Raw genomic sequence first — 24,764 nt, 5'->3', positions numbered from 1 at the left:
CGTTGTCTTTACGTCTGTCAAAGCTCTAAATTATTTTGTCAAACAAAGAATGTTTGCACAAAGCGGAGAGCATGAAGGCAATATTGAAGAATTTGACGTTTATTTTGTAGTGTTGATGTTCATATAAAGCTTTGTAGGAATAGAAAATCCATGACCTGATCTGTATTTGTTGCATGTAACTAACATTTGTTCACATTACGTTTTCTAGCAACATCCAACTCAAGGTCATTTTAGCCCGTAGAAAAAGATGAAGTTAACGAAAAGAAATTGATTCGACGAAGAACAAATAATAAAAACGAGATAGACTACAGTGGACTGGACAGTCAAATACTTTTTTGAACAAAAACTCTCAAAATAAAACGAGAAAGTTTCATACAGAAACTAAGACGACTCATGTTACTCTGTTTATTTCAATATTAATTGTAATTGTTTACACAGCACAGCCACGCCCATGAAAACACAAAAATATATTCGCCTCACATTGTTTAGTATCAATAGACCACTATGTTAATCCTTGAATTGCAAACCATGGTTATTTTTTGCAGATAATACAACAACTTAAACAACTAGTTCTTTTTTTCAAACTTTAACAAGTGAAAGAATACAGGCGTTGAAAAAATAACAGAAGAAATTTCACGAGAGTTGGAAACTACCTAAAAGTTGTTCAAGAAATCGGCAAAAGGAATTAGGTTTTTCGATAAGTAACTATGATGTAGGTCGATGTGAACAATGAACAATCGATAAAAATACTGTGGAGTATGGATCACGCTTTTTATTGAACATTGCTACTGCATGTAATTGCGATCAGATTACGACAAAGTTGTGAAGATATTTTGAACAAAGTTGCTGCTGTGAATACATTTAGTTGACAAAAGTTATCTTTTTTGCATCGATGTACAAAAGACAAGCTTTGTCAGCTGGCAACAAGTGAAGACAATACACAGAAGACAAAACTTTAAATGAAGATTAATATCGTATTGCGTTAGCATGTTAATATAAGTCTACAAAAGACTAAATGAAAAGTCATCAAACATCGCACATGGCATTAACCGACCACGGCAGACAATAAATTTTCTCTTCGAGGCGTATAATTTCGATGAAGTTGAAAAACACTGATGGTCGAATGCCTAAGGTCTGCAGGACTTGAATCAGAAGCAACCTGACCGCTTTAGTATATGCTGCGTTAAGCAGTTTTTTTTTTGTTTTTTCTGCACAGTATTACAACTGTGAAAATATTATGCCAATCTACGTTTATGCAAATTAATGATATATTGAAAAAGGCAAGCACACGGCGGATGGTAAGAGATCGAACTCTAAAGAAACGTTTAGTGTAGAAACAGTCCAGCAGTTTTACCCAAGAAGCAGCACTGTTCACTTCAGTTAGCACAAAATGGTTTCGAATGTTGTTGCCATTGTTGCATGTTCAATGTTTCCATTCGAACAATACGTAGGACTTCATGGTTGATGAGCTGGTTAATATTTGTGGATATAAAATGAATGTAAAGCTATGCTACTGAAAAACACAAAACACTAGGCGTAACGAGAACACAACAAGGCCAAGTTGGAAGAAAAGAGCGCAGATGCGCTCACGCGTAAAAATACACAACTTTGAGTCTTCATAGAAATAACACGAAAATAGGTTTTAGAAAAAATCCTTTTTTTTTAATTTGAAAAATAGCTAATAGGCTGGTAACATGTAAAGAATAGCAGCTGATATACAAACGCAAGAAAGTGATATAGTTTTAGCCTGTAGGTAGAACGTAAGAGTCACCCATAGCGGTTTAGCAATAAAAGTATTCTCACAAATACAGCGCTTTCCACGTTACAAACACGAAGTTGGTCACTGACAGAACTGAGCACTCGGGAACAAACCTCAGTAGCAAAACCTGTTTACGTCACGTACAAAACAACGCCTGAACGATAAAACAAAGTCGAATAAATGTAAAAGTATCGCTTGTTAACATTACCAGCCGGCGGATTCGTTGTTTTTGACATTGACGATAACTGGATGTAAAAAAACAACTAATCCGTTGACTGGAACGTGTTGCAAGTAAATTTATCGGACAGTGTTGTTCAATGACGGAAAACGACCACAGTTAGCCAGTTATGTGTTGGTGTTCAACATCAGTAGAAAACGACAAAATGTTTGCCAATATTCCAGTTTGATGGAATATAGAGTGTAAGTTAGTCGATGTTGTAAACATACAAATACAGGTAGTTTTAACAACGATAGGCATACATCAGAAACGTGTGCGAAAAATGCGGAAAAATAAAGACCATCATTGAAAGAGCCGGTGACATGCTGGAAGACATTACTGGTGACAAATCTGGTAGCGGCTTTGCGTTCACTTCTTCTTTGTCTTCGTGTGGCCTTGTGCCATGTCGCGCATTTGCTGGTACAGGGCTTCCGACTGCAAATGAAGGTTGTAAAAGACTTCACATTATGGTAATAACTTCCCACAACATACAACAAAAGCGAAGAGTGCTCAAACAATTGTAGAAGCACATGAAGATATCAGACGGTTGTGATGGATCAGCAAAATCATTACATCCGTTCTCTGTTTCCAGCATACTTGCACAAGAAAGAAGATGCAGGAAAAATGATAAGTTTGAAGTTAATTTCAAATATTCAGTTGATAGTACAGGGGCTGAGCTTGTTTCAATACATTTTTGAACATCCGGGTTCACACAAACGCTTTTCACAAAATAAGAACTTAACTGACTGGAATCGGTGTCAATAGCAGCAAGTTTCAATGAAGTTGGCTGTGAGCAGCTGAGACACGTTTGTGGAAGAGCAACAATGATGAACTCACCTCTTGCTTCCTCTTCTCGAACGCAGTGACGTCATCTTGCAAGCTCTTCTTCTTGTCCTCCAACTTCTTCTTCTCTTCCATGTGGATCTTTTTCAACTTGTCGAATTTGTCGTGGAGCTACAAGGATCAGTGAATAATGATTAAATGTCTAGAACTCTAGACAATGCATCGGGGGGACTTGTCTCTGTTGTTGTAAGAAAATGTCTTTCCAACGAAAATACGAATACAATTCTGGTAGGTTTGATGTTCAAATGGACACGTATCTATCTTACGACACCTAGTTGTAAAGCTCGCAATTATTTCTACATAACCTCAAAGCTGGCTATTAGGGGCTATAAACAAAAGATAGTAAACGAAAATATAGATGCTTTCAATGAAGTTAAAAAAATTTTGCTAAGTTTCAAGGAAAACAGTAAGCACCGCAAGCCTATGTAACGCTGAAATCGAGAGTAAAACCTAATTAACAATTGAAAAAATTGATTGAAGAATACAAATTATGTGTTGTTCTGGCGAATTCCCAAAATAGTAGTTCCCATAGGTGTCGCAAAACATTTTTGTGCAGTTTATTCCTCAAACAACGCAAAATGGTAAAATTCATCATTGTTCGATTTCGCACATTTTTGTCTAAAATAAGACCCCACACACTGCATGAGCATACAATAAATGTGATTGTGAATATATTCTTTTGTTAAATCCATTCTTTTATTGCTTCTTTTTATATTTCCTTTCAAAACAGGCGCCACCGTAAAATCTATTCGTGATCCACTGTCTCAGCGTTTGCCGGATGTTCAGTTAAGTGTAAAATACAACCTGAGTGACGTATTCAGTTGTCTGAAATAACGAACTTCGTCACGTGTTTTTGCGAACTGTGACGTCATCACGTCCTTTCAACCTTCATAGAGAAGGACGTTACGCGAAGGCGTGACAGTACAACATGTCCTTGTGACGTCACAATATCGCTGAAAGCACCAGTCTATTAAACGCGTACAAAGAATCAGTTTAAGATTTAAATACTACAACAAGGTTCTAAATTTAAAAATGTACTCTAGTCGATTGGTCCTTGTCTCCACTAAATGTAGTCAAACCCTATACGTGGGGCAAAATAAAACAATAAAGCGTCGTCACCGAATGTATCAACTGAATATCCACCGTGTGTTCAATAACAACATTCCGCATGAACTGTTAAGCATATGCTGGCAACGGAAGTATTTGCCATTACAATATAAACAGCCATCCGACCACATTAAGTTGCGGCTCACTACAACGAATCAATGCGCGGCGTGTTATTTATATTTGAACGATTCCGTGAAATTCTAAATACCAGAACTCTGGGTGCGAAATGGCAACTGAAGTTGGTGCATCGTCAATGTATGCATTAAGTATTGTCTCATTCAACATTTGCAGTTTGATACTTAGATACTGCAAAGTTTTAATATGATCTTTTGCCTGAGTAGAGGCATCTGGCCAGCATTAAAAGTCGTCGGCTGCAACAAACAACACAGTAGGCCTACCTTGCTTGAGGACAACAAAACGAGATGTATTTTGTAGCTGTTGTTAATGACAAAATATACCAAATCACCTCTTTCTCAGACTTTTTCAACTCTCCCTCCTTATCTTTGACACGAAGAACAAACATCTGTCTCATTTCATCTTCTTTCCTCTGTAATTCGTTCAAGTGCTCACTCCTCTTCAGTTCGTAGACCTCTTGCAAACTGAAAAGAAATAATAGTCACGGGTAGCGCCATCATGATTTAGGATTTCAGCTGCGAATATTCACTGATTGAAGTGAGATAGCTGATTCAATTAGTGAACCTATTTACTGTTAAAATTCAATTAATAACTGAAAATTCTATGCAAACGATATGTAAACCTATAATCCTATATTGTATGGTAAGTAACTAAGTATCATAATTTTGTCATCACAATAGTTTATAATTCACATGTACTAAACTGTTTGACCGTATGTCGCCAATTAACACCCCGCAACAAGCTGTCGGCCAGTACACTAATTCAATTCAAAGGTGACGTATTCGATGACCCGTCCATTTTAGCTGCCTCTGTGTTGATATGCCAACAAATGAGGTTTCTTCCGCAAATTGATAGACAGCTTTGTTTGCAGTCTGATATTCGTATTCAACATCAACAGTAGAATATTTAGATGTATTAAGGATGGATTGTATGGGTGCTGCATTGTGGATCATTACTGCTTTTCATTGCTGCATAGCTACCTTTGTCTTTCACCATGTCTAGTTCAATTCATTAAAAGAAAAATCACAACACCAGTTCTGTTTTATACGGAGGCTTTTTGTGCGAAACCTGTTGCTACTTAAGTCGCGAGAGCTTAGCTAAAGCCTTCGTTGCTTTGCACACAAAAAAAAATACATATCAGATTAAGTAGATGCGATGCTGAGCTACTTTCCCTATATGTTTGCACTTTGCAGTAATGAATTAAAACCATAAACAATTGAAGTCTTAGTGTAAATCAAACCCTTGCCTGGTAAGAAACAAGGCTGTAATCGCCATTCATTATGTTGTAAAACTGCTAGCGGCAACCTACTCAGACAAGAATCAACAGTAGAACTACGTAAAATTGCATCCCTTCTTTAATTCCGACTGACAAAGCTTAGCCCAGTCAGCAATATCCGTCATTTTTTCATTGATTCAACTTCTGTAGACGTTGAATCAATGTAAAAATGGCGGCTTTTTCTGTTTGGGAGGTTGGCAAGTATATTATTATATGATGAGTCTGCATGCTCAGGATTTCGAAGATGCTTGTCAAAAGATATTTGTCAACTATATCAGCCATTCCACAAGCGCAATAGAATAGGTACAATGGTACATTGGTACATACTTGCCAGAGCAAGAGCTGATTAACAATTTAAGGTAAAGTACCTAAAGTCTTTTCCGCCCGTTGTGTTGTCCACGAAGCCCATCTCGGCAAGCTTGGATCTACGGTATTGCTCATAGTGATTTGTGTGAGTTTTCTCTCGGAGATCTTCCATGTTAACCCGCACCAGCATTTCACGGAGCTTGACGAAGTCACAATGATTTTCATTCTCCACTGTTGTGCGTTAGAGAAAAGTAATCAGCTCAATGGGTTTTAAAGCAGGTTTGGTTGGCATATAAGCGATCTGTCTACCATTAGTGAATTGTAAATCAAACAAGATTGTTCAATACCCATGAAAACCTTGATTGCATTTAACGGCTCAACAGTGAGTTAATGGCTCAACAGTAGTTCCAGTTAACGGCTTAACAGTGAGGAAATGGCCAGCAAGATAGTTTTAGCCAACAGACAATTGAAAGATCGCAACAGGTCAAGCTGATCTGTTATTCTGTGGCATGGTTTGAAATATTAGATAGGAAGCCCAATCACAACACAGTAAAATGGCAACCACCTTATGCAAGGTTTTGAAACTACCACTACGTATTTAATCGAGTTAAGGTTTATCTGAGTGATAAAGAGTTTAGATCAAATATACAGAAAAGTATCCAACCTTGTGTCTGCCCTCAATCAAGCCGTTAAGTGTCCACCACATTAAATATGCCGGCAGTTGCAAGCCAACGCGACAAAATAACAACAGCATATATCACCAAGTCACCAACCTTGTACTGTCCCCCAAGGATATTGCCTTGCTTTTACCATCTTGTTGCCTAACTTAATCTCTTCTGTGCTTCCCACAACAGCAAATGGAAGGTGAGTCTGTAAAATATCATTCGACTCGCATAAGTAGTTGTATTCACCTTTAAACCAATAGAGAATATACACTACAGTATACAGCATAAATTTCACATTACGTTCATTGAAGCGTTGACTTCAGCAACAGTCTCATCATCGGTGGGAAATTGGTAGATCTGAACTCCATTGCTCGCAAGTTCATTCATAATCTGCAATTGCAACTTTGGTAAAACAATGCACGGCGTGCAAACGCAATGCAACTGCACAAGAAAAATTCACAGATTGCTTTTTTACAAACAACAAAAACATTTCAATTATTAGTGGAACATACAAAGCTTCTCTACAAAAACGTGCAGATATGCAACGCTTTTAACAGATAGTTTGCCTTTGTATTAGAACTTTAGGCCACGATTAGAACCGATAAAGATGTGTTGGATGTAACAGTGTATCACCTTCAATTTGAACTTTTGCAATTCACTCTTGGAAACGATGTCGGCTTTCGCAATGACAGGAATGATATTAACTTTGGAGTCCAGCGTCTTCATCGTCAACAAATCCAGCGACTTGAGACTACAGTTGCAAAGACATGTTAGAAATGTGTTGACTTTGTGTAACCACTAAGGCCATTTAAAGTCATTAAAGTCATATTTTTTTCTATGCATCGGTAAGTCGTGAAATCAATTTTAACGCAAAAACCGCATCCCTATGAGGTATATTAAGAAAGTTATGAAGTCATATAAAGTCATATTTTCCTGGTTAGGTCATAAATCAGCTTTTTAAGTTATATAGTCATATTTTTGAGTTATAAAGTCATACCGTTGTATACTTTAAATAAAAAATACCAATTCAAGCTGTGAAGCAATTAAGCACTAAGAATGTAAGGCAATTTCTGATTGAACGAAGGCAAACTGTAGGATTAGCCTACATAACACTTACAGTCACAGACCTATATTTTATGAGGGCAGGTCAACTTAATACTCAAAATGGAAAGTTGTACGTACACCATCAAAGAGGCCCATGCTGATTTAAATGCCCTTGATTTCGGAAAAGATCCGCTTGAGCTCAAAAATTACATTAAGAAGCGATTGGACAAAAACGGTGTGAAACAAATTATGGAGCTACAAAGACAAGACCTTTCACCAGCGCTTTATGCAAAACTGCAGAAGTGTCAACCCACATCAGCGTCTGTGGAGCGCTCATTTTCCTTACTAAAGCCATTTTTACGTCCAAATCGTAACTTCAAAGACTCTAACATTCCACACTACATGAAACTGTACTACAACAATGGTTTAAAATAAAAATGGATGTGTATTACTGTTATGTTGCGTATGTTTTACTCTTTAGTTCCGTGAGTGACGTTGTTCGTATGTAAAAATAAACGATTTTCACATAAAGTCATATAAAGTCATATTTTCCAAAAAAAAAAGGTCATATTATTGATTTTTTAAGGTCATATAAAAATGGCCCTAGTAACCACACACTGCATACTAAAAAACGGCCATTCTTCCTGGTTGTCAGCAGAAGGCTAAATGTTCATCAGAACAGCGAGTACTGTAAATGTGAAAAGCCTACATATGTGTACGGCGTTTTAGTGAGTACTCTGCATGTGCTGACAGCCAAGAACAACCTTTCTTCTTAATTTGAATCCTTGGCGTGGCTGGTTTGGTTTTTTTGTTTTCTACATTGGTAAGGATTCTTTAATTTGACGAAATCAGCGGTCAAGAGCTCTGGGGCATGAATTAAAGGTGAGATACTGATGAGCATGGGTTCATAAACGAAACACCGGTCTATCGCTGTTAATTCTTGCTATACTCGTCTGCTCAGAAACATACACTACATATATAGTTGTGTTTTTGCAATAACTACTAATAAATAGCTATGCTTTCTAGCATTAAAATATAACACTAGGAGATTACAATTAAATTACTCGTGAAGTGATAAAGTTTGGCGTTCATATTTTAATCAGTTCAATTACCTATTGAAAGAGAAAGTTAGTGTCACCAAAAATTCACATCAGTACAAAACGAAGACCACTGCAATCTATGGTCACTGATATTAAATAATCCTCACACAAGTAACAAAATATGATGAAAGTCAGTAGATTTTTCCTCAAACACTTACCCATGACCAGTGGGCGAGATAAAGTAGAGGCAAGCATGGATACGTGAGTCATGATAATTAAACAACGACCGGCAGATTTTTAGTTCTTCCTGAATAAAAATTTCGGAACATTTAATTAAAGTGATTTATAGCTACATAACTTTTGTAAATAAGTTGCTATAAAAAAGTTTACCACCCACGTAAATATGAAAAATCGATATATATGTCATTCTGAAAATGAGTTTTTGAATATCTAGTGAATATCATCAAATCACCAAAACACATTAGATGAAAAATGTGTATAAGATACATTCAACAATTGTGACAGAAGAATGCAGCCATATATACTGCAAATGCTTAAAAATGACCTGCAAATAATTTTCAAACTGCTGATTTATGTATTCCACTATGGATTTGTAACTTTCATCCTTGTTGATTTGATCACCAAATCCAACGGTATCCACTATTGTTAACTTTAACTGCACATTACTTTCTTGAAGTTCTAAAACAAATTATAAATAACTTTATTGCACATACTTTATGATAGTTAAACTTAAAGGCACACTATGATTGCATATGCATATATAGCAATGGCTCATGTTGAAGAAATTCTTTGTACCAAACAATCAAATTAGTGAAAGCTACTTTAACAATATAAGAAATGTGCCTGATTGGTCAACAGATAAAATAGTCAATCAAATTAACCAAAACAACTGCATGGTGATTGACAACTTTCAAAGTGTATCAACACGTTTTTACAGTTTCAAGTATACATACTAAAACTGTTTGAATCATAATTTAAGGCAACATTTTACAATATATATAAGTAAATTGAATTACTTTTACCACTCAAAGTAACCTTTAGAGCCTTTATTCAAATAAGCACCCTCTGACAATCCCACAAAGGGTGAAACATGCTGTTAAGGTTACTTTGATAATAGCGATTCAATTTACTTGAATTATCTCTACTTAGCATTGAGCACTCTTTTGTGGTATTAATACTATTTATGATATCGTACTTATTAGCCTATATAAACTTTTGTTGTAAAAGTATCAGCTGAATATACACACCAAACACTTTATAATAAATTAATAACACTATGTAGCCTAAACTAATCATAATCGTTGATGAATAAAACTTGTTGCTGTCAAAACAGTGTGAACAGTGAGAACCCTACGGTACCCATTAAGATCATGCAATGCTGTATCTTCTATGGACTATCGTACTATTTCCTGCTAGCCAGTTGCAATCAAGAAAATGCAACTTTTTATACAAGTAGCCTAGCTGCAAACCTTTGCTGGACCATGAATATATCAGAACAATTAAGACATGGATGGATAGGCTTTGAGCAAAAATGATAGTTTTGCAGCTTCTTACTTAACTTAATAAATTAGAAATTAAAGCAGTATACAAAAAGTATCTGAACATATGAACACTAGCTAGTGACAGTATTCATTATTTTGTGGTGTCTGATGACTTATGCAAGAAATTAATCATACTTTTTCCATACTTTAAATGCCCTTTAACATACACTCAGCCACTCACCGTAAGTATTTGCCTTTAGTTTTACTCCTGGCATGTTGTGGTGCTGTGGTTCATCTATAAAATCATAAATTAATAAACACTTTCTCGCCTTCATCAGGTTATGTATTTTACAATAATTTTCAAAGGTCTATTTTCACCGTGTATGAAAATGTATTTTTTGCTTTTATGATGTGCCATTTATTCATCAAAAATTGCATGATCCAGTGGCATTGCAGGTCTGATTTCAGAGAGTAGAACACAATTTAATGACCCCTGATCTGAAAGTTTTCTAAAAACATTGAAAATAGCAGTGTAAATCAGTGGTTCTTAACTTTTTGCCAGACCGGTAAGAATATTGTTTGGGTACCGGTAACCAGAGTAGGCGTATCGTAGGCATTGGGGGCCACCAGAATATAAACAATCCAAAAATCTTAGTGAAATAAACAATGTAAATTTTGAGATTCAAATTTTTACCTTATTTTGGTCATTTTTTTGTATTTTGTGCCCAAATATTCTGTCTTTTTGCCTAAGATTTACACTTTGTATTTGACTGAATTCATCCAATTAAAATCTTAACTTCTATAAAAACTAAAGCCACAAATGGTCACATGAGTTTAACAGTGCATCTTTGACAGTCTTGTATAGACTTTCAGGGACATTTTGAATAGACCTATTCATCAGTGGTGTCTCCACCTTACCATATAGTACAATAGGCCTGCTCTACAAATACCGGTAGCACATTTTTCTTCATACTTTTATAAACACTGATATGGGTTAATTAAATTGTTGATTACTAAGGTGAGCAATGTATTTTACTTCAAACTTGTATTAGTTTTTCAATTTTTGAGAGCCACAAACATGCACATTTTTCATATCTCAGCTACTGCTAAAAACATGATCAGCAAGCCATTTAAATAAGCTACTGGTACGAACTTTCAAAGTTAGTATTGAACAGAGTATTCATCAATGTTGATTTTCCAATTCCAGTTTCCCCAATGCAAAGTATGTTGAAACAAAATCCTTGATTTGTTGCTTTGTTGACAAGCTGATCTGGAAGGCTGTCAAACCCAACATGGCCATTAAGATTCAAATTCCTCATCTCATCTTCTATTCCATCCTAAAACATACAGTACCGGTACAGTGTCAAATTATTGCAATGGCAATTAAACTAATCATACTAAATTGACCAGTCCATACTTTTTTCTATACATCAATCATACAACTTATGATATCACATGCCAATATACTGGTCTTACTGTCCATTGTTGGGTAAAGGTTCACAGACTAGCCTACTGATTGCCTTCCCTACTGGTCCGTACTTACCACATATTCATAATGATCTCCAGATTCATGATTAGTTGTATCATTTTCCATTTTCACCATTTCAATGTTCAATATGATAAATTAACTATTCTAATGCACAACCCAAGATTGAAAAAACTGTGATAAAGATAAATCGACCAGCTGTACGAAATGTAATCAAAACCATAAGTTTTCCAGTCTAGAAACAATACAAAACTGGGCGTAGGATAAAACAAAGTTGCCAGATCAAACACAACATAAATGTACTGCGATCAGAAATAATGTTGCTATACGAAATAGCCTAATATGGGAGGATGGAACTCATTTTACCTTTCATTGATGACATGACATTCAAATACGAATAATCGACATGCGTTTAAGCAAACACAAGAAAAATGAAGTTGATATTTGCGACAGTAAAAATTAAAACTTGAGCCAATTAAAATGGTTTTCAATTTAAAGAAATGTGCATCAATATAAAAGGACGAAGTATTAAATAGAGTTTTGCTTGGTTATCACATAGATATTGCATTCTTAAAAATCTTTCACATAAATATTTTCTTTTTCAATAGTTATTCTGTGGCATAGTATCGGGAAGACATGATTGCAGTTGTGGGCAGTTTAAAAAAAACATTGTGATACTGTATTTCAAAAAGCAACCACTTGATGTACGGTATACAAAATTATTTGTATACAAAATTATTTTTTCTGTTTCTCCTTTAAAACCGTTGCCGCTAATATTTATAGCACTTTGAAATTAAATTGACACCAAAAATATAAAAAATAATCCAAATATGAAAAATCAACACGCTTTCAAACAGAAGTAAAAGTACGGTGAGTACCCTAGTCAGGTTGTAGAAGATGAAAATTTATTTCAACAAATACTCTTGAAAAAATAAAATCGGCAACACATTTACAAGCACTAAAATTTACACTTGGTTGCCTTCTTTAATCACTAGGGCATTAAAAATGCATATTTGGCTTAGTGATCGTGTTCTTTCTCAATGTATGGTAAACGTCCCTCGGTTTGAGCAAACTAATTTTTACCATGGCTGTAGATTCCGATGGAATTTGGCGTGTCCGCAGCCGGCCAGTTTATAAACCGAGATTTCAGAGTTGTATATTTTTCGCCTGACTCCACAGCCCTGGTTTATAGCAACCTCAATCAATCATTTTATTTTTCGTCATTAACGCGTCCGGGACGAAAAAGATACTAACTACAAAAATCGATATAAACCTACCAGCACGTTAACGAACGGGAAAAGATGGCAAAACCTTGAAAGGTTTAAAACGTGCCTGAATGAAAAATTATGTAGTAAGCTACCTATATCAGTAGTTAGCACGGCCACAAAACCCAAAAAAACAAATAGCAAAAAATAAAACAAAAACAGAGAAGCACACATGTAGTATTGAATGACAGCCTAATGAAAAGTGTTGTGGATTGAATTTGCCAGTTCCAATATTGATGTGGATGAGCAGTCATAATAATAATACAGTAATAATAGGATGAAGAAAGAAAACCGGACATAAAAGAAACCCATGCTCAGCCAAAAGCCCGTTTCAATGTGGCCCAGGAGAGCAGGTGTTGAGCTCTTTCTATGGTTAGACTGCACATCACACAGTAGCCTAAGACGATTGAGGTTTGATCCGGGGGGGTTGATATCCAGTGTAAGTTATTGTTTCTTGTCCTGGTGGGTGATGGAATGGATGAGCTGGTAGATGATGATGTCCTGATGGTGTTGATGAAGCTCTCATCCCCTTTTGCGACGTGTCGTGTTGATAAAAAAGATAGTACAAGGAGTAAGGTAACAGTGGCCCCCTAGCCTACTTGATTCTGCGTGACCTGGGCCTTCGGCACAAATAGTCCAGTCAAATTAACCAAAAAAACTGGAAAACCCGGAAAAAAATAGTACAAAGCTAAAATTTTGCCACAAGCATCAGTGCATGGTCTGAAACAAAATATCAAAAATCCGCAAAAATCCACCTTGGGCAAAAAAAGTTATGGGATTTTTGAAAAATCAAAATTTATAAAAAAAATTATCAAAAATGACTGAATGACAATATAGGCAAGTGATATATGAAATTGAAGCTAATGATGAGGCAAATACAATAAGGATAAATTTAGGTCAAAATGAAGTTATTTCAACGAGTTATGGTCCTTTCAACATAAAAAGCCAATACATTAAACCAGGGGTTACCAAACTTTTTTCTCTGAGGGCCGGATTGTTGCGAGATTAACAACTGCGGGCCGGATGCAAATTGCGAAAAGATATACAACTATTTAGAATCTCCATTGACTTGAATTGAGCACAATAAATAACAAAGTCAGCGGTGGAATAGCAAAGTTGTGATGAAAATCGAAAGGTTGCTGGAAAAGTTATCCCCTGCTGCGATACACTACAGGGCATCGTGCTCTTGAAAAAACATTACATCTTTCCAAATTTGGCCTAGGCTGTCCCCATTTGTGGTGGCCTAATGATAAACAGCAACGTCAGTCCTTTACAAAAAATTTGGTAACTTTTTACCTTAACAGTTGTAGTGCAGCTGTTGTTTCCGCAGCATGTGGCGGGCCAGATGAAATCAGTTCGCAGGCCGGTTCGGGCCCGCGGGCCGTAGTTTGGTGACCCCTGCATTAAACTAATAGGCCAGCAAATATTTTCGTCTTACACATTAAAGATATCAAATATATTTCTGTGTATTTCAACAGGAGTAGTAGTGTTTTCGCATTCTTCTGATTCAAGTGAAAGAGGCTCAACATTTTTACACATTCCTGTGCAAAAGGTACAGGCTGAAACACACTTCAGTCCATTCCTCTTGCAGGAACATGCTGCATTGCACCCTTTCTTGCATTTACACCTAATAATGTTCAACAACTCTGGAGGTGCTGGTTCAATGTCCGTCATGATAGGAAAGTATTTTCCACATACAATCTTCCACCCCCAGTTTTCAGGATTGATGACCGTAGCAGGGATAGGATGCCTCCATTGCAAGACCTGTAGATGCACCCGCTGTGCATGATACTTGGCAGCACATGCTGTTGGCGGTAACTTCTCTGGACGAACACCAACAGTTGAAGATGCGACTGCAGACATGTAGCGATTGTATCGTAGCTCACAGAGTTTCTCGTCCTTACCACCATACATTAAGACAAACAACTTCTGACCTGCAGTTGAAATTTCTTCTACGTTAGCGTTTGTTGAATAGAAAAGCTGGCTTATTGATCTGATCTCCTCTTTACTTTTTAGATGTTTCAGGAGTGCCACTTTGCCATGTCCAAATGTAGCCGAGGTGGTGTCACAACCACTCCATGCATGCAGAAATAAGATGTTTTTTACTATTTGTTGACCTATGCTTTCCGCAATGTCACGAATTCGGAACATCTGTAAACCAACCTTCGACTTTTTTGTTGCGTGTGAGAAAAAATATATATCATGTAGTATATCCTGCACATCCCAGTGGTGAATGAGCAATACAAGAATGTCAGTGTCATCTGAAACAACCACTGTGTTATGTCCGGCAGTAGAAAGTGTTAATGCTTGTTTCGCTATCATGGTGTCTGCATCTTTATCACTTTGGTACACATCATGACCATCTTGTTCCAGACCTTTCATCAACATTGCTATGAACTGAGTCTTGATTGAGTCATTTTTTAGAAAAGCCTGCTGGTTATCTGGAACGATGAGATGTTCTGCAATCTTTGTGTAAGCAGCTGTTCGTCCACCTTCTCTACGGCTGTGCTCGTGATCCTTCGTTGAAGCTGCGTATCCATCAAAGACAACAGTGGAACCACCTCCATAATTATTTTTCATATATCCCACATACTGACTTACAACTTCCTTGTATGAAGAAGCTGCTTTCCAATAGACACGATGCAATAATGCGCCTCCATCTATAACAAATTTGGCATCTGTTAACTCGGAAAGCTCCACTGGTGGCACACCCTCTTTTAGAACGGAGGCAAGTGATGATTTCTTTCCTTTTCTCATCAGGTCATCCTTGAACAGAGAAGTTGGTATAGGAGCTAACTCATAAGCAAAAAGGGACTTAATATTGTCACTCCTTTCAACTTGAATCAACAATCTGGAAAACAGCAGCATCGGATCTATGTGTATGGTGTCATCTACAATTTTTGTTCCTTTTCGAAGATTCTCCAGAGTCCTTACTTGGTCAGCTCGCTTAAAGGACATTTCCGTGTAAGACTTGTTGTCCATTTTCTTCTGCATCATGATTCCAACGTCTTCCACAATGTCGCAATTAATGCCGTCTTTCTCATCTGATGCTTGTGCAGATGACAAGGATCGTAGAGCCGGGTCAGTGGCATCGAATGGGTTGTGATTCTGTAACCACGTGATCATTTTGCTAATGTCTTCAGAATCACGTTTAATTCTGCTGACTCCCATTTCGGCGTGTTGTTCACTGGTGGCCACGTGCAGTTCAGTGAAATCACTCATGGAATGATGGATTCCAGCACACCGGTGCATACTATAGATCCATAAAATCCTAACCGCTTCTGTAAATCCACGTCCCCGTGTCAGTCCACCTCGGCTTTTTAGGGTTCTCATCAAGATCTGTTCTATCGCAAGGTCTGTGGAGATGCCACACCAAAATTTGTCAGACCTTCTAACAGTATGATGTCCATGAGCTATGAATTGATTGTACAGCCATGGATGACTTTTAGGAAGATCGTGCATTAGTTGTAGATACAGTCGACTAGATTTGGCATAATTGCTGTGGCCTGTCGCTGCAAACAGATTTATCATTTGTGTAGTAGCTACAAGGTGCATGTTCCAGTCGCCAGTTCTTTCTGCTCTAATAAACAATTTCAAAACGGAAATGTACTGCAAATATTGCAACCACAGTTTAGCTGTGCGCGAAACATTTGACAAATATTGCTTGTAAAGTTCAATTCCATTTTGCAAGCGGTCGAATGACGTGCACATAATAGCGTCATCAATGCTGATCATACCCTCCATAAGCTTTTGCAAACATTCGTGTATGATTTCAATGTCCTCATATTTCAAAAATTGAGAAGTATTTTCTTGTTTCAAACACCGAGCAGCGGGGTCTTCATATAAATATGCCGTTTGTAAATTATTATCAGTATCTTTGACGCTTTGTGGAACAATCGCTTGTAGAAGTTGAGTCATTAAAGCAGATTCAACAAGTATGTACCCTCGAAGAGCTCTTGCAACTGCTCTTCCACTCATCATTTGAATGACTGAATTAGTGCCGTAGCATGTTTCCAAAAGTTCAGACAAACCTGATCCAGACATCATTTTGCCAACGCTACCCAAAAAACTCATTACTGTGTGGAAACCTCCAAGACGGCAAACAATATTCATTTTTTTCGAAAGGACAATTTCAACTGCCTTTACCCACAATGGTTGGTCAAACGTGATACATGGTGTTATTATATTCAACTTCTTTGCTTGATCCTCGACAAATGATAATGTGGAATATAGGCTATACACGTTTCATCGGTTGACTTAAGGTCAATGAGAGGTAGGAAGAGTGGTTCAGATTTATAAAAGTCACTCCCGGCTGACAAACTCTGCATGAATCCAGACCAACATGGTCTTCTTGGGGACAAATCATCGAACACAGCAATGGAGTGCCAAATATCTTCAGAGATCACTTTCCCTGTCAGTGTATACGGTATCTGAAGCTCCACTGCTGGTTTTATGACACAACTGGAAAGAGCAGGTTTCAAGCCGGCTTGGTAAAATTTAATAGGAATTCCTTTATTTACAGTAAGATCCTTAGATCCGACAGTCGTTAATCTTTTAATGGGTTTTTGGCTGGTCACACTGCCGGTGCTATTTTTTGTGGGAGTTGAAATGACCATGACTCCCATTCCATGGAAGGAACCGCAGCCATCAATCGTAGCAAGATTATGGTCAACATTATCTGCCACCCACTGAGAGAAGCTTCCTGGAAATGCCTCAGGTAATAGCTGTTCAATGTTCTCACTTTGAACAACTGCTTGCTTGAAACGGTTAACTTCACTGTACGATACGGAGAATCCCAGTCTGAAGAGTTCGTCAATGAGCCACCTGGAGCCAAACATATGATCCGCCTCCACACCAAGTCCAAACAGTACAGGAGGTAAAAATGACCGTGGTTTTGCAGCTTTTATGATACACTGACCTATACTGATCTGTTGTTTGACATTAGGAACCAGGGACTGCAGCATAAGTAATAGCAGAGGTGGAAGTAGCTTCAAGCCCTTTTCAGTGTTCTGAATGTCATCATCACTTGGATACATGTCTGCATAATATGTGGTATTCTGAAGTTGTGCTCGAATTAATTTGGCAGCTGCTTTAACAATTCTTCTTGCATCATCTTCAATATTCTCCTTTTGCTCGGAATACCAGGAACGGTGCAAGATGTAGCCTAATTGGCCATGTTGCGAAAACAAACAACATTTTCCTTTCCATCCAGCTCAGCAAAATAAATGTGATTACCGAAGTGTACTTCAAATTTTTGTTTGAGTCTTTTAACCGAATACACATTGGAGCTTCCCGCCAGTTCAATCATTTTGTCACGTAATTCTGCCAATGTGTATAGTTCTGAATCAGGGATATCTAAAGAAGGGGATACGAAGGCTTTTATTACGTCTGACAATAGAAGGGCTTTTGTTTATCGTAAATAACTTGTATTTATCGTAAAATGACAATTGGCACCGATAGCAGTTTAATAAATCTTGTTATGATAACTTGCATTGCGCTATTAGCATCAGGCCTGAATATTCACAGCTACTCATGGTTGCTTGTTAATTCAACTACTCATATACCTGCTTTACATCTAGCCAACTGCAAAGGCTTTGTTATAAAAAACAGCTTACTGGCAACTTTTCAACTGACTTTGTAGACAAGTATTCTTTGAATATGCTCTACGTAACGTTTGCTAATTGTCTTCTGTAGCTCATTGCAAAAGCTGCACTACAAAACTTTCTACGATTTTAAAAAGAACCACATGTTTAAAGCACTACAAACTACCGCCCTGGTAGTGTCACGAGAATAAGGCAATAGCTGCGAGCCTTCATATCCCCTTCTCTAGATATCCCTGTTCTGAATTCCCATAATTTTCAAGCCAGTTACACAAAGCGTTGAAGTGCTCAACCATTACAACATCAGTTGGACGACCTGAAGGTGACTGAAAAGCTGCATCTGGTGATTTTCCACAAGAAAACTTCAACTGACAATTATTATGGTAAATGGCTTCTACTGCAACCAAATCTAAACAATCATGTAGGCGAATTTGAACTTCTGCTGCCCATGGGTCAGATCGCTTTTCACATGCTTCAAGGATTCTCTTTCGAAAAGGAATAGTTGTTACCTCATGAACTTGAGTGTTACGATCTGGATGCTTCCGATCGTAGTTAGCACTTTTTCCACAGAAGAAGCAATCACGCTTCCAATCAAAACCAGACGTATGCGATCGTCTCCATTTCTTGGAAGTTCCTCCTTCATCAGATGCAGTCATTCTTCTAATCCTTTTCCTGTCAGTGTAGTTTCGACGGCATTTATCATGCACAAGAACACCGGTTTTTATCTCTAATTCTTCGACCATTCTGTCATCACAGCGGAGATGAGCGAAATTTAACATGGTCCTTTTACCCTTATCTCCAACTTGCTGCCGTTTTCCATATTCTTGGCACTCTTCCTCAAATCCTTGAAAACAGATGATGCATTTCTCATTCTGCTTTATTGCGCCTGCCATATCACAGCCTGCAAAAAAGAAAAGATTTCAAGTAGTGTATAGTTAGGCCTATATAATAACATTTTTTGAGCACTCTCTATAAATTACGGCATAGGCCTACTTACAAGTTTTAACTGGTTTAAAAGCACAAGCACAACTTCAAGACGTGTGCTTTACAATAATTTTTTATACTGTAGGTGAAGTGGCTTTGGTCTAAAGATGTACCTTGTTGCGACAAGTGAAGCAGTAACTGCAGTGATTCTAAGACAAGACGATGATCCTGTAGCTTTTAGCGACGTAATCTTGGCAGTTCCAGTATACATTTAACAGATCAAACCTCAAATAGAATATTACTCAACTTGCTCTTATTCAAAACAATCTTATTGAAAGAGAAACCTAGAATCAATGAAACAGGATTAGCAGTAAAAAATAGTGGATATGTCACATGCCTATGTTGCCATTCGGTCATTTTTGATAATTTTTTTTATAAATTTCCTTGTTTTTTCGAAATTGCCATAATTTGTTTTGCCCAAGGTGGATTTTTGCGGATTTTTGATATTTTGTTTCAGACCATGCACTGATGCTTGTGGCAAAATTTCAGCTTTGTACTATTTTTTTCTGGGTCAAAACCTAATTTGACTGGACTAAAAGGAGAGTAGGGTGGCCAGTTCCTTTCTCTCGGCCGCCTTTCCTTCAGCAATTATGCCCACTCAACCCAACACTCGAACTGTTATGCATGCTCAGTTGCTCACACTGACTCGTCCCTGTTATCTTAGTGATTATGCGCCCGACTTTGTACCCGAAGAAGCCTCAAGATCAAACGACGCTCGGGGTGTGCGCTTGAGCAACGCATTTCGAGACTGCTCTCTGTTCAGCGGCACCTGGATAAATTCACAAACAACAAAAACTTCACTAGTCAATTTGACGGCTATGCGAATGGTGAGTACCAAACAGCAAACACTGTTTTTGTAGGCCTATATGTTAAACCTTTTCGTTTTTCTATCTTTCCTTTTTGTTGGTGTGAAATTCGTGTGGATAGCCTACTTTGCTATTCTCTACAATGTTTGCAGCAAAAAATTGAGCTTAACCGCAGGGCCTCCGAGAGAAGTCAGCACTGGTCGGGAAACAATACGAAAAATGGGCCCCATAATATTTTTTAGCAAATATAGCCTACAACTAACTTGTATCTTGAGTTGCATGTTGGTGTTAAGCTGAAATTAGCCTACTTTCCTCAGCATGAAAAGAACTTCCTTCAATGTAAAAATCATCAATAACAATCACTGGATTACACTTGCAGCAAAAATGCCATTGAGGCAAACTATTTTGTCTAGAAAGCTTTGTAAACACACAATAGGCATACAGGCAACGAAAATAGTTCAACCAAGCATTTAATTCAGGAGTGTCCAAACTTTTTCCCACGCGAGCCAGATTTGATAATTAGTGTTCGCGGCCAACAGCCACAATAACTTTTCTGAAAACTGCAAGTTGAATTTATATGATTTTTGTGTGTCTGCAGGCCAAAAATAACACATTGTACAACAACAGGCACGGGCCATACAAAAACGTCTCGTGGGCCGGAGTTGGCCCGCGGGCCGGACTTTGGACATCCTTGATTTAATTCAACCCTTTCTGGACTTTTTGCAATGCAAAGTTACAGATCACAGCATCAAATGATAAAATTTGGCGACGTCTGAATTGATGCACAACATGTATAGTTAGGCTTTTCAATCGGTTTTGAGTCATAGGCCTACTGGAGCGCAAACAATTCTGTACAAATTTCAGTAATTGCTAAAACCACGTTCTCAAAGCGCAACCGTTGGAGGTAGCTACCGGAACACACAAAAAAATCATAACAAAACTAATTAAAAAAACCTTTCGAAAGTTGCAATCTATAGCCTAAATGATTCCTTGTGTAGAGATTATGGGGTGGTTCCTTCTGGTTTGCAGCTGAAGTTTGCTGTGTGGCTTTCTGTCAAAAGTACCAACTCATCCAAAATGTCTTGAAAAATGTCGTTGTTGTAGCCTACAAATGGTTTAAATTTGTCCCACATGCCCGCAACTGCACAACAGACATACGATAAGTTTTTATGGAACTTCAAACTCATCGACGATATGGTTGAGTTTGTTGATACATTTGTCAATTCCAACAACTATCGAATCCTTTGCAATGTACGGTAGAATACAGTTCCTTCGAATGATTCAGCTACTTAAGTGGAGTTAACTGGAGTAAATTGTCGGCTGCATAGCCGAGTGGTGAGAGCCCTGGAACGGCAATCGAAAGGGTGCCGGTTCGACACCGCTCAAGAGCATGTGACTGTGTCTTTGGCAGGACACTTAAAGGCATGCCTGAAGGTGGACACGAAGATTGGCTTCCTTGCCTTCCCGTCCACTTAATACAAATCTTCAACCACCGGGTGTGTAACTGGATACGACAAACAAAAAGTGGAGTTATAAAAGCGTTCTGTCCTCAGAAAAAGAAATCATTTTCTTTTAAAGTTATTATTGCCACTGCAACTTTAGCTTACGAGTAGTAGCCTACTCTTCTCAGGCTCAGCTTTCTCTTACTTAGATTACATCTTCCTTTAATTTCATTAAATTCATCAGTGAATCTTGTGTAGGACCGTAATTAAAACAGTTTAGAAGTGCAAAAAAAAGTGAATTCACAAATGCTTTAACAAACAACATTTTAACACTTTCACCAAGTGGTAATTATGTTTTGCCTTATAGGATCGCCGAGGTGGAGGCTGACTTGGTGACCTCATAAGGTCTTTCGCTTCTTTCCTATCTCACTTTTATGTAATGTACCAGTGCATTTGATGTGATATTTTGTGAAAAAAATAAACCAGTGATTGATTGATTAAACCACTCACCTATACAATACTTTCAATAAGCTAACAAGTACCCAATCAAAATGCTAACATGAAAACTCAAGTGTACTCAAATGTGCATAATCAGGAACTTAAGTACGATAAAAACAATAGTTACCAATCTAGTGATATACTTTCAATTCACAACAGAACAGTGTTGATCCATAACAGCACAGAATGACGTAGGTACATGGTTTGGCGTACACACAAGAATGGCGTACACACAAGATACACTATTATTAGAAACCTGTTGTTAATCATGCTATATTTTAATAATACATTTTTTTTATTAGTTGCCTTATTTTTGGAACATCGTGGTTGCTGAATTTAAGAAGCACAATTATTATGAGCAGCAGTTGCTGTAATCTAACTGTTGAATTAACTTTTCTACATGTAATTATTTTTTCATATGCAAACACCATTGGTCATGCTAAAAACAGTTGTTATTGAAATGGTGCATGAGTGCTGACTTATGTAGATGAAGTTTAATAACTTCATCACATGTTGCAACTACTTCACAGGAATCACAGCATACATAAGAAAATTACTATGATCTTTAACAAAACGGAGCAATATTTACAGTGTAACACTAGTTAATAGGTTTCTAGGTAAGGTCTAACAGCTTCATCACTCACTGACAACTTTGCAGTACTCAGAAAGCCTTCATAGGTTACTGGTGCTTAATGAAATGTTATAATGCTTACTGCACAATACCGGCTAACTACTACCTAGTTAAACTTTTATAACTTCATAAACAATCATCAACCCAGCAGTGTACAGAACACAGCAGAAATATAACTAATAGTAAACACAGGTCTATCAAGTTATAGCTTCATCTTTGCTTGGAATGAAAGAAATGAAACATAAAGCAGCAACGATTTGAAATCACAAACAAAACACTGGCAACTGTCATAAAATACTTATTATACTGGTATCTAAATGTAATATGCTGGTTACACTTGCTGATAGCTACCTCTGTAAAGTCAGAGATATTTATAATTGCGGGATTGTAAATGCTAAAAATGAAATGCTAATTAATCTATGAGAAATGCTATTTTGTTTACTGTTCACAATTTTTTAGCAATAAACAAAATATGACTGCACAAATGGAATAGGCTACAAATAAGACAAACATTTTTATGGCCTACAGTTAAAGGCAGGTTAATTGATTGTATACCTATTACACTACTCAATGTTCGCTTATTACTTGCTGACCTTTGACTTTGAGGTCAGTTTTTGAATTGTTTGTCTTACTTTTGGTGGTCGTTCTTAAGCTTGTGGCCTGCTGATCACTTTATCTGGTTCTTACCACAGCAATTAAAGACATGGGTAAAGATCGCATTAAATGCTTCATGGTTTCTGGTACATTCAAGGTTTAACATTTGGCTCAACATAACTTTTGAAAAAAAAAACTATGCAAAGAGCTTGGAGAAAAACATTCCCTTGTTTGGAACATCTGCAAAACTTTTGCAGCAAGTCTGCACCATTGCTAATCATAGTAAACGAATGTATTCCAATTGCAATAACGGCAAAGCAAAGTTTGCTAGGTTCTGACAAACCTCCATGTTCAACCATTTCAAAGAATTCCTCTTTGAGAGTTTTGTTTATCTGAAATGTTCAAAGCAAGAATGTCAGTAGTTCAAACAAGACATCTTCTTTATGAAATCTTGGTACATAGCAAGGTTACACCATTCTAGAACTAGACTACCAGTTGTAAACCAGTAACATTCACTTTGAAGTTAAGCTTAAGAAAACAAAACACCCTGTAAAACCAAAACGTTAAGCTAAAAGTGCAACAGCCTTAATGCAGCTTCTGACACTTCAAAAAATACTTTTACCTTGCAAGTTATACCGGTAGATGTAGAAAAAATATTTTATTGTTAAATGGGATATCAATAGACCAACCATACTGCTAGTCCAGTATTACAAAAAGTATTTCATGTGTCTTGTTTACTTATTGGCAGACTTCAAAATCAATCGTACCTGACTCTTAAAGTTTATGCTAACGAGAAGCTAACCTACGTACAAAACATGAACGCTTTCACTTTATGCTAAAGAAAGGTTTCAATCTATGCTTTTGCAAAATTTAGACAAGGCATTGCAATTAAGTTATGCAAATGTCTTATATAATTTGCCCATTTATGACAATCATTTTAAAATGAGCTGTCTACTTCGTGGATTAACCTATAACAGTAGCACACAAAGTATGGTGACCCTACCACTACCAGTGTATAAAGCGGCTTCAGTTCAACAGTTGCCAATTCCAAAGTTTTACCACAAAATACGAAAAAATAAACAACCAAAATAATTAAAACACATTTATCTTAAACACACCTTTGTAGGAATTGGGCCTGTCTTGATTTCAAGTATTCAATTGCAACCAACCTGTTTTATTTCAAATAGCCTACAGGTAATTTTACTAATGTTGTCACATTTTAACTTTTCAAGATAATGTGGTTTTTAGACATGTTTTGGTATAAGGGCCCAGCATCTCATTGGTACCGGGCCTAAATTATCTTGTCAATGAACAAGTAGGCTACACGCAGTAAACTTTAACAACTAAAAAACAGATTGTTACTGAAACGCAAAAGTCAATTACCTGTGGGCCCCCTGAAATTCTATCACAAAATAACGATCAAGATAATGTGGTGATTTTAGAGATATTTTGATATAAGGGCCCAGGCCCAGCATCTCATTGGTACCGGACCTAAATTATCTTCTCAATGGAAGTACACACAGTAAACTTTAGCAGCTAAAAAACATGTTGTCACTGACACGCA

The 24,764-nt window shown here is 37.2% G+C and overlaps 2 protein-coding genes across 2 annotated transcripts; both read right to left on the bottom strand.

The window, feature by feature from the left end:
- Positions 1-391: 391 nt before the first annotated feature.
- LOC145779245 (septin-11-like) lies at positions 392-13,888 on the bottom strand. The gene is made up of 12 exons (XM_082590785.1): positions 11,438-13,888; positions 11,048-11,231; positions 10,136-10,189; positions 8,958-9,091; positions 8,611-8,699; positions 6,942-7,059; positions 6,609-6,698; positions 6,417-6,513; positions 5,706-5,874; positions 4,393-4,525; positions 2,814-2,930; positions 392-2,411 (listed from the first exon to the last, which is right to left on the bottom strand). The coding sequence occupies exons 1-12, from the start codon at positions 11,495-11,497 to the stop codon at positions 2,346-2,348; spliced, it is 1,311 nt and encodes a 436-aa protein (XP_082446911.1). The 5' UTR covers positions 11,498-13,888; the 3' UTR covers positions 392-2,345.
- Positions 13,889-13,995: 107 nt separating this feature from the next.
- On the bottom strand, positions 13,996-19,138 carry LOC145780222 (uncharacterized). Its single transcript, XM_082591925.1, has 4 exons — positions 18,517-19,138; positions 17,881-18,000; positions 16,984-17,683; positions 13,996-16,879 (listed from the first exon to the last, which is right to left on the bottom strand). The coding sequence occupies exons 1-4, from the start codon at positions 19,136-19,138 to the stop codon at positions 14,080-14,082; spliced, it is 4,242 nt and encodes a 1,413-aa protein (XP_082448051.1). The 3' UTR covers positions 13,996-14,079.
- Positions 19,139-24,764: the final 5,626 nt, after the last annotated feature.

This window comes from Aplidium turbinatum, chromosome 11, assembly GCF_918807975.1.
Source record: "Aplidium turbinatum chromosome 11, kaAplTurb1.1, whole genome shotgun sequence".
Taxonomy (NCBI): Eukaryota; Metazoa; Chordata; class Ascidiacea; order Aplousobranchia; family Polyclinidae; genus Aplidium; species Aplidium turbinatum.
Note: the sequence above shows the minus strand (reverse complement) of the source record. Positions and strands in the feature narration are given on the sequence as shown.